Genomic DNA, 17,936 nt, shown 5'->3' on the forward strand with positions numbered 1-17,936 from the left:
GCCTCCTGAGTAGCTGGGACTACAGGCGCCTGCCACCACACCTGGCTAATTTTTTGTATTTTTAGTAGAGACGGGGTTTCACCATGTTAGCCAGGATGGTCTCGATCTCCTGACCTTGTGATCCGCCTGCCTCAGCCTCCCAAAGTGCTGGGATTACAGGTGTGAGCCACCGCGCCTGGCCTAATAATTTTTATATTGATAGGAGAATTTGGGCTCTGAAGGCCTTCAGATATCTACTTGGTATATATGATAGCTGCTTTGCCAGGATCCTTAAGTTGCTGAACATTGTGTAATTAGCAATACTTTGTAAGGATTGAGCCCTTTATTTTAATCTTTGAAGTTTCAGCTAAAGGCAGAACCTACACCATAGGCCCCTAGAACATCGTCCTTAGGTTTCATCCATTGTAACATTTCTTTTTTGAGAAAGGTCTTGCTGCCATCCTGGCTCACTGCAACCTCTGTTTCCCAGGCTTAAGTGATCCTCCCACCCCAGCCTCCCAGTTAGCTGGGACTACAGGTGTGCACCACGTCACTTGGCTAATTTTTTAAAAAATTTTTTATAGAGATGAGGTCTCACTGTGTAGCCCAGGAACGTCTGGAATTCCTGGACTCAAATGACCTTCCCACTTTGGTCTTACAAAGTTGGGATTACAGGTGTGAGCCCCTCCCTGCCCATTGTAACATTTTAAATGAGAATATCTAATAACTTTTTTTTTGTTTTTGAGACAGAGTCTCGCTCTGTCGCCCAGGCCAGAGTGCAGTGGCGCATCCTCAGCTCACTGAAAGCGCTGCCTCCCAGGTTCACGCCATTCTCCTGCTTCAGTCTCCTGAGTAGCTGGGACTACAGGTGCCCGCCACCATGCCTGGCTAATTTTTTTTTTTTTTTTTTTTTAGTAGAGATGGGGTTTCACCGTGTTAGCCAGGATGGTCTTGATCTCCTGACCTTGTGATCTGCCCGCCTTGGCCTTCCAAAATGCTGCGATTACAGGCATGAGCCACTGCGCCCGGCCCAAGAATATCTAATAAATTCTTGTAGTTACCTAGGAAGGTTTTGAGTTGTGCTTTGAGTGTTTTTTCTTTCCAGAACTATGAAACCTAAAACCATTGACCCTTAAATTTTTGTTGTGAAACGTTTCAAACATAGAAAAGTTGAAACAGGCAGTTAATATCTGTACTCAGCATCTACATTCAGGAATTGCAGATATTTTGCTGTCTTTTCCTCTTTATGTTTTTAAATTTCTTTTCTGCTAAACCATCCTTTCTTACCCTATTTTTGTTTTATTTATTTTTAGAGATGGGGTCTCATTCTGTCACCTAGGCTGGAGTGCAGTGTGGCTTGATCATAGCTCTCTGCAGCATCAAATTCTTTGGTTCATGGGATCTTCCCACCTCAGCCTTCCGAACTGGAACTACAGATGCATACCACATCTGGCATTTGTCTACTTTTAATAATGATGTCTTAGTTACAAACTTAACTGGTAAACTCTTGTGATGCTGCTGCTAGGTCTAAACTTAGTCCTTTCCCCTGCTGTTTTTTTCCCAAACTTTTTAAATGAAATTTTCTTTCTTTTTCTTTTTTTATTTTTTGAGATGGCGTTTTGCTCTTGTTGCCCAGGCTGGAGTGCAGTGGCGTGATCTCGGCTCACTGCAACCTCTGCCTCCTGAGTTCAAGAGATTCTTCTGCCTCAGCCTGCTGAGTATCTGGGATTACACGTGCATCACCACACCTGGCTAATTTTGTATTTTAATAGAGACGGGGTTTTTCCATGTTGGTCAGGCTAGTCTCGAACTCCCAACTTCAGGTGATCTGCCTGCCTCGGCCTCCCAAAATGCTGGGATTACAGGTGTGAGCCACTGCACCTGGCTGTAAATGAAATTTTCTACACATAGAAAAGTTGGAACTATAGCACAGTGACCCAACCTGTATACCCAATATCAGTATTTTAATTTGCTTACATTTTGCTCTGTTTTTTGCTATTGAACCATTTGAAAGTCTCTTTAAATTGCAAACATCATGACACTTCTTAGAGTAAGGTTGTTATTCTTTGTAACTACATACCATATTTAAGAAAGCTAATTAGCCCTTCATATCTAATATCTATGTCCTGTATTCAGATTTTAGCTATATTTTTTTGTATGTTTGTGATAATACATGTAATCCCCACTATGTTTTAAAGGAAAAGCAAATTCTTATTCTCTATACTCGTATTCAGCACAACACTTCTGTGATCAAATGTGTGTGGGTTTTCTTTCCATTATCTGTGTCTCATTTTCTCTGATGACTCCAGTGGGTTGTCCTACAGTGTAACTTAATTCTGAGAGTATCCACTGGGAAATAGCATCACATCCCACCAGACTGCTCCCACTTCTCATGCCAATCCCAAGTCCAGGTTATTAATTTTATTTATTTACTGATTTATTTTTTGTGAGATGGAGTTCTCACTCTGTTGCCCAGGCTGGAGTGCAGTGGTGTGATCTCGTCTCGGTCCACTGCAACCTCCGCCTCCCGGGTTCAAGCAGTTTTCCTCTCTCAGCCTCCCCAGTAGCTGAGACTACAGGTGCGTGCCACCACACCCAGCTAATTTTTGTATTTTTAGTAGAGACAGGGTTTCACTGTGTTGGCCAGGCTGGTCTTGAACTCCTGACCTCAAGTGTTCTGCTGGCCTTTGGCCTGCAAAGTGCTGGGATTACAGGAATAAGCCACCATGCCCCAGCCAAGTCCAGGTTATATTATGTGCTTCTGACACACTAGCTATAAATTGGAGGCTCCTGTGATTCCTCCTTCAGGTTTGCTAGAATCACTCACAGAACTCAGGAAAACAGTGTATTTGCTAGATTACCATTTTATAATAAAGAATACCACTCAGGAACAGCCAGATGGAAGAGAGATGCATAAGGCAAAGGAGGAGTGTGGAACTCCGCTGCCTACTCTGGGCTCATCACCCTCCCAGTACTTCCATGTGTTCACTAACCTTAAGTTTCTCTGCACCTGTCCTTTAGGGTTTTTCTGTAATCTTCAGTAAGCCGGCATGATTGATTATGTCATTGCCCACTAGTGATCAACTTAGCTTTTAGCCCTCTGCGCTACCCGCCTCCCTTCCCAGGGTAGGGCTGAAAGTTCCAGCCCTCTCACCACTGGCGGGTTCCCCTGGCAATCAAGCCACTTCCTGAGGCTGTCCAGAAGCCATCAGACATCATTCATCTCATTAGCATAAAAAAGACACTGGTATTCCTAGAGTTTTAGGAATTTGGGTGCCAGGAAATGGAAGAACAAAGTATATGTTTCTTCACATATTTAACCTTGTGTGACAACCATTTTTTTCCTTTTTTTTTAGATCTTGTTACATACCGAGACAGCAGTTTTAAGACAACTTGTTGACAGCCCAAGCTTCAGTTTGGGCTTGACATGTTTCACTATTAGTGCTCCTGTATACTTTTTCATTAGTGGTCCTGGTGTTAAGATTTGGGAAGTTAGTATTTTTGCGTAAATAGTTTTAGGAATCTATTTTCTTTATAAATAACACTGTTCAGTAATAGCAACAGGCAACAAATACTTTGATATGACTCTACTTCCTGAGATTACTGCTTTTATATCTGAAATGTTGAAATGTTCATGTTTTAGCCTTTTTGGAGACAATACATGGTCATTGATTTCGTGATACCATATTCCTTTATTGAAGCAATCTAAGTGTTTATTTTTAAATAGGAAGTGTATCTCGACAATGCTAGTTGCAGTCTGTGTGACCTTGACCAAGTTACTTTAATGTCTGTGCTGCAGTTTTTCAGTTTCCAAGATGGAATAGTTATAGTACGTATCCTCCTCACGGTTGTGAGGAGTGCATGACACATAGAGAGTGCTCAGTGAACGGTCATTTTTCTGGTAAGTAGTTGGAGAGTTTTTTGATCTCCTTTGAGATTATTATAGAATGAGAATTTTGAGTTTCAGAATTTAAGTTCATGACACATTTTTAAGATTAGAAAAATTGCAGGCCTGGATACTGTTAGATATGAGTTCTGAATTTCTCCTCAAAGAATCAATGTCAGTATGTTCAGTTCTTTGCCTTCTGCTTTTAAAATTAACTTCCTCTTAAAGCAACCTTTGCCACCCTCATTCTGATTACCTGCTCCACCCTGACTCATTCTCTGCCTTGACTCATTCTCCACCCTGACTCATTCTCCGCCCTGACTCATTCTGATTTCCTGCTCTGTCATAACCATTTTTCCCGACAAACCACTCACCCCATCACTCTCTTTAAATTAACCAATTGGAAATAGTTTAGCCTGTGTGGTCTAACCCTAGCCAATTGGGGGAGGACATAGCAGCAGGGGCCACGTACATCAGGAATAAGAACCCCTTCCCCTCCCTTGTCCAGGTAGTATGCTCGCCATTGCTCCATCTGTGAGGGTGCACCCTTCTATGGGAGTAAATTGCCTTGCTGAGAAGAAGAAAAAGAAAATTTTAGATTCGAGTGCTATTTATTTTGCGGCATTGAAACTTTATAACAGTACTTAACTATATTTAATGAAGATAGACTTAGCAAAGGAAAATCCAGCATCTTTTTTCTCTTAATTTCTAAAAAGTTTGAACTGAAATAAAAGTACAAAGAATAACATTAGTGAACACTAATATGCTCTTCACCTACATTAAAAAAGATTTTGCCATGTTCGTGTTGGTTAAAAATTGTAGGTGGTGCCATTGTTTTGAGCTAATCTGCACTAGGCAACAGTAGACCAGACTAAAATCTAAATGGAGCCACTCATGGTTCCAGACTACCAAACTGAGGTGTTATTGGACCTTCCCAGAAATCAGGAGAGAGGAATAGCCTTAATTTCTCAAACCAGACGGTTCCAGTTGGCATGATAATGCAGTTCCCAATCAGTTATTTCTCTATTTTCCTGTTTTTTCATTCCTTCCTTACAAGGAAAGTAACTTTGAAATGACCAATCTGCTTTTTGTTCTGCCATCCTGAAATAATCAAAAGGATCACAGTCAAGTTTAAAAGAGTTTTATTCAGGCTGGGCACGATGGCTCATGCCTGTAATCCCAGCATTTTGGGAGGCTGAGGCGGGCGGATCACCTGAGGTCGGGAGTTTGAGACCAGCCTGACTAACATGGAGAAGCCTCGTCTCTACTAAAAGTACACAATTACCCAGATGTGGTGGCGCATGCCTGTAATCCCAGCTACTCGGAAGGCTGAGGCAGAAGAGCTTGAATCCGGGATGCAGAGGTTGCAGTGAGCTGAGATCGTGCCATTGCACTCCAGCCTGAGCAACAGAGCAAGACCCCGTCTCAAAAAAACAAAGCAATACAAAACAAAAAAACAAACGAGTTTTACTCAAATGCAAAACTGAGAGCAGCCAACTGGGTAACACAGAATCCAGAGGAATAGAGCCAGCCAGTCCTCTGAAGCCGAAAAGTTTAAGGTCTTGCTTATTTAGGCAGAAAACAAGTTTAACAGGATTGCCACATTTTCCATACAAGGTTGGTTTATGAGTTATAGCAATTTGATTAGTTACAGTTCTTTTCCTTTTCCAATTTAAAAGAGTTTATTTAACATTCCATCTTAGTGTCTTTGTGTAAGAGAAGGAAGTTAATCTACAATGAAGATTAAGTTTAGAGGGATGGGGGTCTTCTCTGGAGCCCATTAGTCTTTTCCAACATTTTACAAAACAGTGTAGGTAAAAGACTGATCTATAATCAGAGGACTAAAGCTGCCTGTCATGTGACTCAGGTCCCATTATCACATTTCTTTAAGGCTGAAAATAATTAAAAAACTTCCAGCAGATTTGATTTTCAATTATTTTCACAGTTCTTTGTTTATGCTTTCTTCAGGCCTATTGTGTCTGTACATGTAGCCTCTACTCTGCTCACTGGAATGCTCATTCTATTTTATGGAACAAAGCGTTGCTTGATTCTAGAATTGCAAATAAAGCTGTTTAAGATCCTTAAACCACATTATTGTAATTTTGTCTTTTGATACTTATGTTAACCCTCATGTATGTACTCTTTTCTTTCCCTGAATTATTTGAAGTTAGCTTACAGAAATTGCAAGTCTACCTCTTTAGGCATTTCAGCATGTGTTTCCAAAGAATACGTTCTCAGGCATAACCACAATGTCCTTGTGCTTTTAAAATTCAACGATAATCTTACAATATCTAATATTTAGTCTGCATTTAAATTTCCCCAGTTGTCTTAAATGTATATGTGTGTGTGTGTTGTTGTTGTTGTTTTTTTGGATACAGGGCCTCAGTTGCCTGGGCTCGATCATGGCTCACTGCAGCCTTGACCTCCTGGTCTCATGTGATCCTCCTCCCTCAGCCTCCTGAGTAGCTGGTAACTGGTACTACAGATGTGCATCACCACACCCAGCTATCTTTACTGTGTTGATCACTTGAACTCCTGGGTTCAAGTGATCCACCACTCAGCCTTCCAAAGGATTAGGATTACAGGCGGGAGCCATTGTGCCTGGCCTTAAGTGTCTTTTGTAGCTTTTGGCATCCCCCCAACCCCCAACCAAACCATGTGGTTTATTCATTGTGTCTTATTGTTGAGTCTTTAGTCTCTTTTAGTCTAGGGCAGTATGTCTACCATTTTTCTTTTTTGACACTGACTTTTTGAAGAGTATGGCCCACTTTTCATGTGCAAAGTCCACTTTACTAATTTAATTTGTCTGTTTCCTCATGGTGTTGGTCTAAGTTGCTTCTGCATCACCTGTATTTCATATAAACTAGACATTCCATCTAAAAGCTTGACTAGATTTTTTTTTTTAATATATTGCCACACTTCACCTGGAGGTAAAACGAGAGTATTTTATAAGTGATGTAGTCTGCTTTGTCATGTCACATTAAGAAGTGGATAAAGGGAAGTCGATTCCCTTTTAATGATGCCAAGTTGTTTTATCTTTCCGTTCTATTGTAGTGAAGGGTCAAGATTGCTCTATTGTAAAGCAACAACATTTTCCCCTTTATAATTAACAGGTAACTTATGGAGCGATCCTTTGATACCATACAGTTACTGTTCTCCAGCAGCCTTTCTCCTGATGGTTTTAGTAACTATTGATGGGTCTCTCTGAATGCAGGACCTTCTTCTTAATGGTCTTATAATTAAGCTCCATTTGACAATATTTTCCATAACACTTGAAGGTTCTGCTAACCTAGAAATAATGCTAACTCGGAACCTAAATTTTTTTTGTTTCCTTCAGTTTTCATCTACGAAGTTAATCACTTAGTAGAATAACTTGAGGTAGAGATATGGTATACCTTTAAACAAACCTGAGCAAATTAAGTTTAGCCTTTTCCAGTCAAAGGAGAGTGGGATTTGTTTTAGGAAAGCTCTAGTTCATCTGAATTTTGAAAGCCTTACGTGGCAGCTGTTAAAACAAAACCAGGGTCATTATTTTATTATTATTTTTTAGACTACCTCTCATCATGAGGGAAGGACCTTTTTTTTTGAAATGAAGTCTTGCTCTGTCGCCCAGGCTGGAGTGCAGTGGCACCATTTTAGCTCACTGCAACCTCCACCTCCTGGGTTCAGGCGATTCTCCTGCCTCAGCCGCCTGAGTAGCTGGGATTACAGGCGCCCACTACCATTCTCGGCTAATTTTTGTATTTTTAGAGGAGACTGAGTTTTACTATGTTGGCCCGGCTGGTCTTGAACTCCTGACCTCCGGTGATCGTCCACCTCAGCCTCCCAAAATGCTGGGATTGCATGCGTGAGCCACCACACCCAGCCGAGGGAAGGGCTCTTATCTGGAGTTTTGCATGCTAATGTTATTTAAATAGCCACCTTGTATCATTCCCCCACTGCAACTCTTCCTTCAACTCCTGTCTTAAATTTTTAGTTTACTAAGTTCAACTTGAAATTTTAATGAAGTGGAAAGCAGCAGAAAATATTGCTAAGATAAGCTTTAATCTGTTGGAAAGGTGCACACTTCAGAATATCAGTAAGTTAAAATTCTCATTTGATCGAATGAATTTGTTAGGATAAATTGATTTTATGTAGTTTAAAAATTTCTTTAATTTGGCCGGGCGCAGTGGCTCATGCCTGTAATCTCAAACAAAATTTTTTTTTCTTAATCTTTGAAGTCGTTCTCTAAAGAGCACAGAAAGGGAATAGAGTCATGGTTTTTTAAAATTGGGAAATATTACATTATGGGTTTTTTTTTTGTTTTTTTTTTTTGTGACAGAGCCTTGCTCTGTCACCCAGGCTGTAGTGCAGTGGTGCATTCTTGGCTCACTCTAACCTCTGCCTCCCGAGTTCAAGCGGTTCTCCTCCCTCAGCCTCCTAAGTAGCTGGGATTAAAAGTGTGCACCGCCAAACCTGGCTCATTTTTTTATTTTTAGTAGAGGCCGGGTCTCAAACTCCTGGCCTCAGGTGATCTGGATCCGCCCGCCTTGGTCTCCCAAAGTGCTGGGATTACAGGCGTGAACCACTGTGCCCGGCCTACATCATGATTTTTTTTTTTTTTTTTTTTTATAAAAGCTCTTGATCTTATTTATTGTAATTTTTTGAGATGGGGTCTCACTCTGTCACCCAGGCTGGAGTGCAGTGGTGTAATCTTGGCTCACTACAACCTCTGCTTCCCGGGTTCAAGTGATTCTCCTGCCTCAGCGTCTCGAGTAGCTGGGACTTAGGGCATACGCCACCACGTTTGGCTAATTTTTTTTGTTTGTTTTTTGTAGAGACAGGATTTCACCATGTTGGCCAGGCTGGTCTCGAACTCTTGAGCTCAAGTGATCTGCCTACTTTGGCCTCCCAACGTGTTGTGTTTACAGGTGTCACTGCGCCTGGCCTTTACATCATGTGTTGTATGCTGATGGAACTATGCTAGTGGTAAATGTATACAGAGAAAAAGGATGGGATTGATTAGGCAAGTAACATGGTTGAACGTGGCTCAGAGATAGTGCATCTTTTATTATGGAGACAAAGGGTACTGATCAGTCAATTTGGTGGTGAAGTTATGAGTAGTTGAGTAGTTCTCTTTGCTTCTGTTTTCTTAGCCAGTAGCAAGCCTGTCTGCTGAGGCTGTGGTTAGTATTGTTGAATGCTCACTTGAGATATGAGATTACAAATTTGAAGTGAAATTTGTGTATGTTTTTCATCCACATTTAACCACTTTACGTTGTAATCACTCTAGCAGGGGATTTGGGTTAGGGTTTTGCCATACTACAGTGACAAGAAGAGAAGGGTAAGAGAATTGAGAAAAGCAATGGAATAATAATCATCATAATGTGATTGACCATCCATGAAAATCTAAGCAGAGTAATGAGGGAAGTTAGTCCCTGAGGGAGGTAATGCGATACTGGAAAAACAGTAAAGCTGTAGATTGGTACTGGTTGCATCAAAGAATTGTTGGAATGGGAGTGTCAGTGTAAGAAAACTGGAATGATCAGAGATGGTTTTGAGTATGAGATACTTGAAATAAAGGTTTTGGGGTTATTGCAGTTACTGTTGATAAAAAGGTCTATGTTGGGACTGTGAGCATAGATGAAGTGTAGGGTAAGTGGTTTAAAGGGAGGGTGTCTAAGAGCCAGAGGGGAGGTTGAATGAATCACATGTGTGGACATTGAGGTTGCCAAGAATGTTGATGAGAATTATGGAGGAAAAGAAGTAAAGCCGATAACATAATCTTCAACAAATGTGTGCAGATGACTGGTGGAAGATTAACGGGTAGAAAAGTAACAAAAAGGAATAACTATTATGACTAGTGCTATGACATGTGCTTCTAGGGTGAGGATTGGGGTAGGAGAGATTGTGCCAGGGTATGCGGTGAGAAATACAACCGTCTTTTGGGGGAGCTATTGGTGGTAGGTCAAAGTAGACTGCACTTTACTGAAGAACGACTTTACCTTCTGGAGAGGTTTGGATAGGCTGGGGGAAGAGAGTGATAGGGACCCATTCGACAGGTCTGAGTGGGAAGAGAGTTGAATGAGGGAAAAGAGGGATATGAGATTTGATGTGGCAGCTGGATAGGCTCTCAGGGAAAGGCAAGTAAGCAACCAGTTGTCCTGATAGCCTTCATCTTAGGCCTAGTCTCTCTAGATCATTGAGTGTTGAGACAGACCTGCTATATCTCTAGGAACTAAATTTGGTTTAAAAGATACACTGCTTCTGGCCGGGCGCAGTGGCTCATGTCTGTAATCCCAGCACTTTGGGAGGCCGAGGCGGGTGGATGACAAGGTCTGGAGATCGAGACCATCCTGACCAACATGGTGAAATCCCATCTCTACTAAAAATACAAAAATTAGTTGGGCGTGGTGGTGCATGCCTGTAGTCCCAGCTACTCCGGAGGCTGAGGCAGGAGAATTGCTTGAACCCGGGAGGCAGAGGCTGCAGTGAGCCAAGATTGCGCCACTGTATCCCAGTCTGGCGACAGAGCAAGATTCAGTCTCAAAAAATAATAATAATAAAAATAAATAAAAGATAACACTGCTTCCATAAAATGACTTTGGCATTTGCATGGGTGAGAAACTTTTTTTGAGACTCCTCTGAAATTCCTGGATCTTCTTTAGTTTCTGGAAGCTTCTGAGCAGAAAGGGAAACGTAGAGACGTGTTTGGCTAGAATTCTTTCTCTTGCCCAAGACCCTGGCCTACTGATCTTCAGCCTTGCTGTTACTCTGTCTTGAACATGATTTCCTGTGCTGCCCCCATGCTGTCCTTCCACTCTGCCTGCCCCGTGACCTCACACCCCGGTCTCCCACCCCCATACTCTGGTTCTTGGTGTTCCATTAGAGAGGTGGGCCATGCTGTCTAAATCTTCTGTGAAATCCCGGCATCCACCCTTTTCTGGTTTCTAGCAGCAGGATGCTTTAGGATAATAATGGGGATGCCAGACAGCAGCTGTATTGTATTCCAGTTGATCTTGGGAGAACTTCACTTTTGGGTCTTGCACATGTCCCAGGCTTCTTTTTTTAAATAGTCTATCAACCTCTTTTTCTCCTTTCTACTTTGTCATGTCCTAAGAACCCAAGTCTTAGGAAATAAAGTTAATTGCTTTGGGACAAAATGCACTTTAGCTAATACTTTTGCTTACAATTTTATGTTTAATGGCTCACTAGGCATAATTTTGCTCTCTTGATACTCTAGTAATGAACTGTTTCACTATTTTACAGAGTGCTTGTGATTTCACGTATTTTTGCTGGACTTATAAAAGAGACACTTGGATGGTGGATTAACGAAAACACTAACATTCTGTGAAAAGTTTCAAATTGGAGAATATTGAATTTTCACCCTAGTCCAGCAGCTCTGCTGCTCACTTAAATACAGATGAATGAAGACCCCATTCGGAAAGACACCTGGCCAGCGGTCCAGAGCTGATGCAGGTAGGCATTGCGGTTCTACACATACTTAAATATATATTTTAATATAATACATTTCAGACAAGTGTAAAATTGGGTACTTTCACATAATAGCTAGTGAAAAACTGTCATTTCTAGTATGTTATACACATATGCATATATTAAGCAGATTTAAGTTTCTTGAAAGGGAAGTAGTCACATGAAATTTCTGTATAATCTTCTAGCAGGTTGTAAATGTCTAGTAAATTTAGCAAGTGAATTGTAAATATCTGTTAATAGGATTATAGTAAAAGGAGTTCTTTTCGAAAGAGTTAAAGTGAGGTGACATGAGTTGGAGCAGCTTTAAGGAAGAAAGATAAACTTGGAATTTCTTGTGTTTATTTGAAAGAAGTTTACTGGTATGGAAATTTTGGTAAAAATTACATTAATCTTATTTTTGTGGCACATAGCTAGTATAACTCGAATAGAAGTTAGTCTTTGCCTGATTTTTAGTGTACCCCCCAATAAAGATAAACAAAATCTTATAGGATACCCTATAAAATAGCTAAGTCACACTTTCTTTGGGACTTGAAAAGCATTCTTCTCCATTTCAGACATACATTTGAATGTTGAAAAAAGTCTGTCGTAACGTTTTAGGGTTCTTTGACAAATGAATCAGAATTATTCTATAAAAATTATTATTAATAGTACAAACGTAAGTGATTTAGAACAATTTCTTCTATTTATTTACTATAGTATTGGGAGTTCCATTGTAGAAAAACCACAAGAATTAAGATCTCTGAGTACCCCTTGTCTTTATTTTAGATTCTGTTTTACAAAGATAATATTCATTTAAGTATTTAATATTTGTCAGTAAGATTAATTTGGGTTGGTGATGACTGACGTTTAAGGTATATGAGAGCTTATTCAGAATCCTAGCCCTTATTAGCTGTATAAAGATGGATACATTTCTTAGTCTTCTTGAGCCTTAGTTTTTCTCATCTAAAAAAATGGGACTTTTTTTTTCTTTTGCTTTTTTTGAGATGGAGCCTCGCTCTGTCGCTTAGGCAATGTTGGTTCCAGGCGATCTGCAACCTCTGCCTCCTGGGTTCAAGCGATTCTGCTGCCTCGGTCTCCCCAGTAGCTGGGATTACAGGCATGCACCTCCATGCCTGGCCAATTTTTTGTATTTTTAGTAGAGATGGGGTTTCACCATGTTGGCCAGGCCAGTCTTGAACTCCTGACCTCAAGTAATTCTCCTGCCTTGGCCTCCCAAAGTGCAGGGATTACAGGCCTGAGCCACCGCACCTGGCCAAAAAATAGGACTATTAATGTACCTATTGGGGTTAAGGACTAAATGAGATGTGAGTCAAATGTTTAGGTAGTTGGCCTGGCACTTTTAATAGTATTATTATTGATCATAATGTTTAGAATAAGATACTTTTATTTCTTCTCATTAATTGAAAAAATTGCTGTCAGGTGTTTATTGACTTGTGAAACCTCCTAGGTCTCTGTCATTTGAAATAGTAATTCCTTTTCCAAAGTTCATATTATGTAAGCATACAGCATTTGAGATTCAACATTCTTTCTTTTTTTAAATTTCCATTTTTATTTTAGATTCGGAGGTCCGTGTTCAGGTTTATTACAAGGGTATATTGTATGGTGCTGGGGTTTGGGCTTCTATTGATCCTGTCACCCAGATAGTGAATATACTAGTTCCAGCAGGAAGTTTTTCAGCCCTTACTACATCCCTCCTTCCCTTTGGAGTCCCCAGTATTGATAGTTTCCATATTTATGTCCACATGAACCCAAGATTTAGCTCCAACTTATGAGTGAGAATATGCAATATTTGGTTTTCTCTTTCTGCATTAGTTCACTTAGGATAATGGCCTCTAGCTGCATCCTTGTTGCTGCAAAAGACATGATTTCATCGTTTTTCATGGCTGTGAACATTGCTATTTTCTTTATCGATATTGAAGTCATCTTGTGAGAAACCTAGCAGGCTGAGTAAAGTGAAGTGTAATATGGTAGAAGTAACTGAAGGAACTAAACCAAGAGACTTTATTTTTTTAAGGGGGAGATTGTTAATCCTAACAAGTACTTTGATCTGAAATTTTCTTATCGTTTAGTTTTTTTTAAATAGCATGTGGCATAGGCGTAAAGACAAAATAGGTTCTGTGTAAATCCTAGTTGGCGTGTTAGATATTTTAGCATAAGAGACCGTGAGTTTATTTTTAATGTTGTGTAAGAAGATACAAGAAAAACAAACCAAAGTGCTTTTTCCTACCTATTCTCTCTCTCTCTTTTTTTAAGAGACAGGGTCCCTCTCTCTCACATGGGCTGGAGTATGGTGGTTCGATTAGAGCTCACTGTGGCCTTGAACTCCTGAGCTCAGGCGGTCCTTCTGCATCAGCCTCCTGACTGGCTGGGACCACAGGTGTGTGCCATCAAGCCTGGCTGATTTTTTTGTAGAGACGGGGTTTCGCAGTGTTGCCCAGGCTGGTCTTGAACTCCTGGGCTCAAGCGGTCCTCCTGCCTCAGCCTCCCATAGTGTTGGGATTACACTTATGAGCCACTGTGCCCGGCCTCCGCCTATTCTCTTACGTAATTCAATACAACACAGTACCTCTGGTCACCCATATGTGCGAAGGGGAAGAGTTGCTTCCCATCAGCAACCAGGCAATTCTGCAGCAGACCATCTCACGTCAATCCAGTTCTGATACTGTCCACCTGGAGACAGCATCAAATCTCACAGGTTGAGGGCTCAGTTCCACAAGACCGCTCCTTCCTTCTGATGCCAGTTCAAGTGCATATCTGGGCCTCTGGAACTTCTGGACTGAACAGCTGTAAATTGGAGTTTCCACAGCCCTGTTCCTGGGCTCAATTAATTTGCTAGAGCAAGTCACAGAACTCAATGAAACACTTAACTTTTACCAGTTTATTATAAAGGATATTACGAAGGATACAGATGAACAGCCAGATGGAAGGAGGAGAGATGCACAGGGCAAGGCATGCAGAAAGGGGCATTGGCGCATCTACCACCCTCCAGGAACCTCCAGATAGTGTAGCGCCATCTGGAAGCTCTTCTAAACCCTGTCTTTTGGGGTTTTTATGGAGGCTTCATTGTGTAGGCATGATTGATTACATCAGTGGTCATTGATGATCAACTCAGCCTTCAGCCCCTGTCCTGTAACGATGGGTGGTTGAAAGTTCTGATCCTCAAGTCATTCCTTGGTCCTACTAGAGACCAGTTGCCATCCTGAAGCTGTCTCTGGTTATCCCATAGCAAACGGAAGACACTTACACTCTGGAGTTTCCAAGGGTATTGGAAGCTGTACGTCAAGAGGAGGAGGAAGGCCAAATATATATATTTCACAGTATTACAGAAGTAGACCCTATTTTGGAAAGATTGCTGACCCCGGGATCCGTATTGTTTGTAAAATAGAGTCTTAATAATTCTTCCTGTTAGCATAGGCAAATGGTCTGCTGCTTTTAAGTCCCTGTATCAGTTACCAATGTGTCTGTTTGCAAATGAAAGAAAAATCACCAAAAAACGGTTTTGTCTCAGGCAGCAAGAAGCCCAGGTAGGCATTTTAGAGTTGATTAGGTGGCTCAGCTATGCCCTCAGGCAGGTTTCTTCACTCACATAGGCTGATAGAACTTTTTTTTTTTTTTTTTGAGACAGAGTCTCGCTCTGTCGCCCAGGCTGGAGTGCAGTGGCCTGATCTCAGCTCACTGCAAGCTCCGCCTCCCGGGTTTACGCCATTCTCCTGCCTCAGCCTCCCAAGTAGCTGGGACTACAGGCGCCCGCCACCTCGCCCGGCTAGTTTTTTGTATTTTTTAGTAGAGACGGGGTTTCACCGTGTTAGCCAGGATGGTCTCGATCTTCTGACCTCGTGATCCGCCCGTCTCGGCCTCCCAAAGTGCTGGGATTACAGGCTTGAGCCACCACGCCCGGCCCATTGGCTGATAGAACTTAAATAGCCTGGAGCTTTAGCCACCTGGCCTCCTGGGGCATCTCTTTTCTTGCGGGGACCTTTAAAGGAGGCTTCCAGATAGTATCCCTAAGAGAAACTGTTATAGCTGTATGGCCTTTATCTGGTCTTGGAACTTACACAGGTTCACTTCTACTGCATTCTGTTCATTGAGGCAGTCACAAAGGCTCACCAAGTTTCCAGGGAGGGAGCATAGGCACTCTACTTGATGGGAGAAGTAGCAAAGAATTTGTGGCTATGTTTTAAAACTGCTACAGTGGTAAATAGATTGGGTAGGCAACTTCCAACATCTGCCATGACCCCCAGTACCTGTCTTTAACATAGAGGGTGAATGATTGAGGAAACATTTGAAAGTAATAATTTTATATTTTCTTTATCTCATTCACCATATCAGGAATTTCTATTTTGAAAATAACTTATGTTTATCTATAATTATGTTGAAATTTAATTGGTTGCTAAGTCGCAGTTTATGCCTAATGACATTGGGTAGCAAGTACTATTCAGGTATATGGTAAAAAATTTTTTTCACATGTTTTCCACTGGTGTTAACCTCCATTTTTAGTATTTTAGCAAAGGTTGCAGTATTTTCCTTTTATGATACATTTTTTCTTTCTTTTTTTGTTTTTTTGAGATGGAGTTTTGCTTTTGTTGCCCAGGCTGGAGTGCAATGGCACTATCTTGGCTCACCGAAACCCAGGATCAAGCGATTCTGCTGCCTCAGTCTCCCGAGTAGCTGGGATTATAGGCATGCACCACCACACCCGGCTAACTTTTTTGTGTTTTTAGTAGAGTACAGGGTTTCACCATGTTGCCCAGGCTGGTCTCGAACTCCTGACCTCAGATGATCCATCCGCCTCTGCCTCCCAAAGTGCTGGGATTATAGGCTTGAGCCACCCTGGCTCCTTTTTTTTTTCCCCCTTTTTTCTTTGAGACAGAGTCTTGTTCTGTCACCCAGGCTGGAGTGCAGTCGTATGATCTCGGCTCACTGTAACCTCTGCCTCTCCTGCCTTAGCCTCCTGAGTAACTGGGATTACAGGTGCATGCCACCACGCCCAGCTAATTTTGTTTTTTGTTATTTTTTTTTTATTTCAGTAGAGTTGGCGTTTCACTATGTTGACCAGGCTGGTCTCGAACTCCTGACCTTGTGATCCGTCTGCCTCGGCTTCCCAAAGTGTTGGGATTACAGGCGTGAACCAGTGCACCCGGCACGTTTTTCCATTCTCTGGGGAAGCTTATTGACTTTATATTTTCCCACCTTTTCTGTTTTGTTTTGTGTTTTTATTTCAGTCAGCAACTTAATTTCTAAATGCCTTCCCTCTTCCTCCCCCTTTTGCTTTTACCCAGGCTGGTTTCAAACTGTTGGGCTCAAGAGATCATCCCATCTCAGCTTTTCAAGTAGCTGGGAATATAGGCACATGTACCACTGCACCCAGCTTTTTTATCCTCATACTTGTTTATTTCATACATACAAGTAGCTTATGTTTCTGGGGATATAAATTATTTTTTGTTTGTTTTGAGAGAGGGTCTTGCTGTGTCACCCAGTCTGGAGCACAGTAGCATGATCTTGGCTCATTGCAGCCTCAACCTCTGAGGCTCAAGAGATCCTCCCACCTCAGTCTCCTGAGTAGCTGGGACTACAGGCGTGAGTGCCCCCACACCCTACTAATTTTTGTATTTTTTGTACAGATGGGGTTTTGCCATGTTGTGCAGGCTGGTCTTGAACTCATGAGCTCAAGTGATCCACTGGCCTTGGTCTCCCTAAGTGCTGCAACTACAGGCATGAACCACTGTGCCTGCTGATAAATTGCTTTTTAAACAGCCTTTCTAGTATTAGCCTTGTTGCTTATGAGTTTCTTTGTGTCTCTGCTATTAGTTTCTGTTTCATTTGGAGGCTTTCCTTGAGTCTATTGATCCTAGGATGTTCCTCTAGGAAGGCACCAAGATGATGGCAAGCTGTCTGCGAGGAAATGGCTCTTGTTGCCTGGACTTCTCCTGCCTTACTGGGGAGTCTGTGAAGTGTTTTCTTTGGAGATGGATTATCACATGTCCTCCATAGATGATGATCACTCATCTCTCATATTTTCTTATTTCTCTTTTAAGTTTATGTAGTCATATTTCTTTACCTGCTGCATCCCCAGAGACGACTGTCTGTCATACAAAGCTGAGTGAGCAACAAGGAGAGTATCACCTTGGTGGACTCTCAGTGAAATTTTCAAAGAAAGAAAGATATGGTAAGTCCTCACTTAATGTTGTCCATAAGTTCTTGCAAACTGTGACTTTAAGGAAAACAAAACCAGTTTTTCCAGTGTTACAAGGAAACAGCTTTGAACATTGAACTGACAGTGTTCGAGGACCTGCTTTATGTTGTTTTGTGTAAAGTTTCAGTTTCCAAGAACTTATCAATAGTTAAGTGAGAACTCAAGGGGAGGAGTGAGTCATAGGGTTGGAAGTCAGGAAGTATGATATAGATGGGGATTGGTTTAGAATTTCTGATCTAGATGAGCTGCTGGATCAGACATTGGTCTTTATCATTGGAGCATCTGAGTGTACACAAAGTTCATTTAAAACAGTTGGTCTTATTTTGGAACATGTGCCTGAGTAAGTCTCTGTTAAACAGTTTTGGTTGTATTTTGTTTCTTGCATATTATGGTTTAGTATCGTTT

The 17,936-nt window shown here is 41.5% G+C and overlaps 1 protein-coding gene across 6 annotated transcripts in view; it reads left to right on the top strand.

Moving 5' to 3' along the window:
- SPIN1 (spindlin 1) overlaps window positions 1-17,936 on the top strand; it is an 88,768-nt gene that overhangs the window by 25,933 nt on the left and 44,899 nt on the right. For 4 of the 6 annotated variants that reach the window (XM_030919548.1, XM_030919552.1, XM_030919551.1 and 1 more), the window contains one exon: window positions 11,114-11,323. The exons of 1 other annotated variant lie outside the window; for it this stretch is intronic. In XM_030919548.1, the coding sequence (XP_030775408.1) occupies window positions 11,272-11,323 (52 nt within the window). In that variant the 5' untranslated portion in view covers window positions 11,114-11,271. Of the gene's footprint in view, window positions 1-3,706; window positions 3,881-11,113; window positions 11,324-17,936 lie in introns of all 6 variants that reach the window. One more of the 6 variants, XM_010371185.2, reaches the window with a different exon arrangement.

This window comes from Rhinopithecus roxellana, chromosome 16, assembly GCF_007565055.1.
Source record: "Rhinopithecus roxellana isolate Shanxi Qingling chromosome 16, ASM756505v1, whole genome shotgun sequence".
Lineage (NCBI taxonomy): Eukaryota > Metazoa > Chordata > Mammalia > Primates > Cercopithecidae > Rhinopithecus > Rhinopithecus roxellana.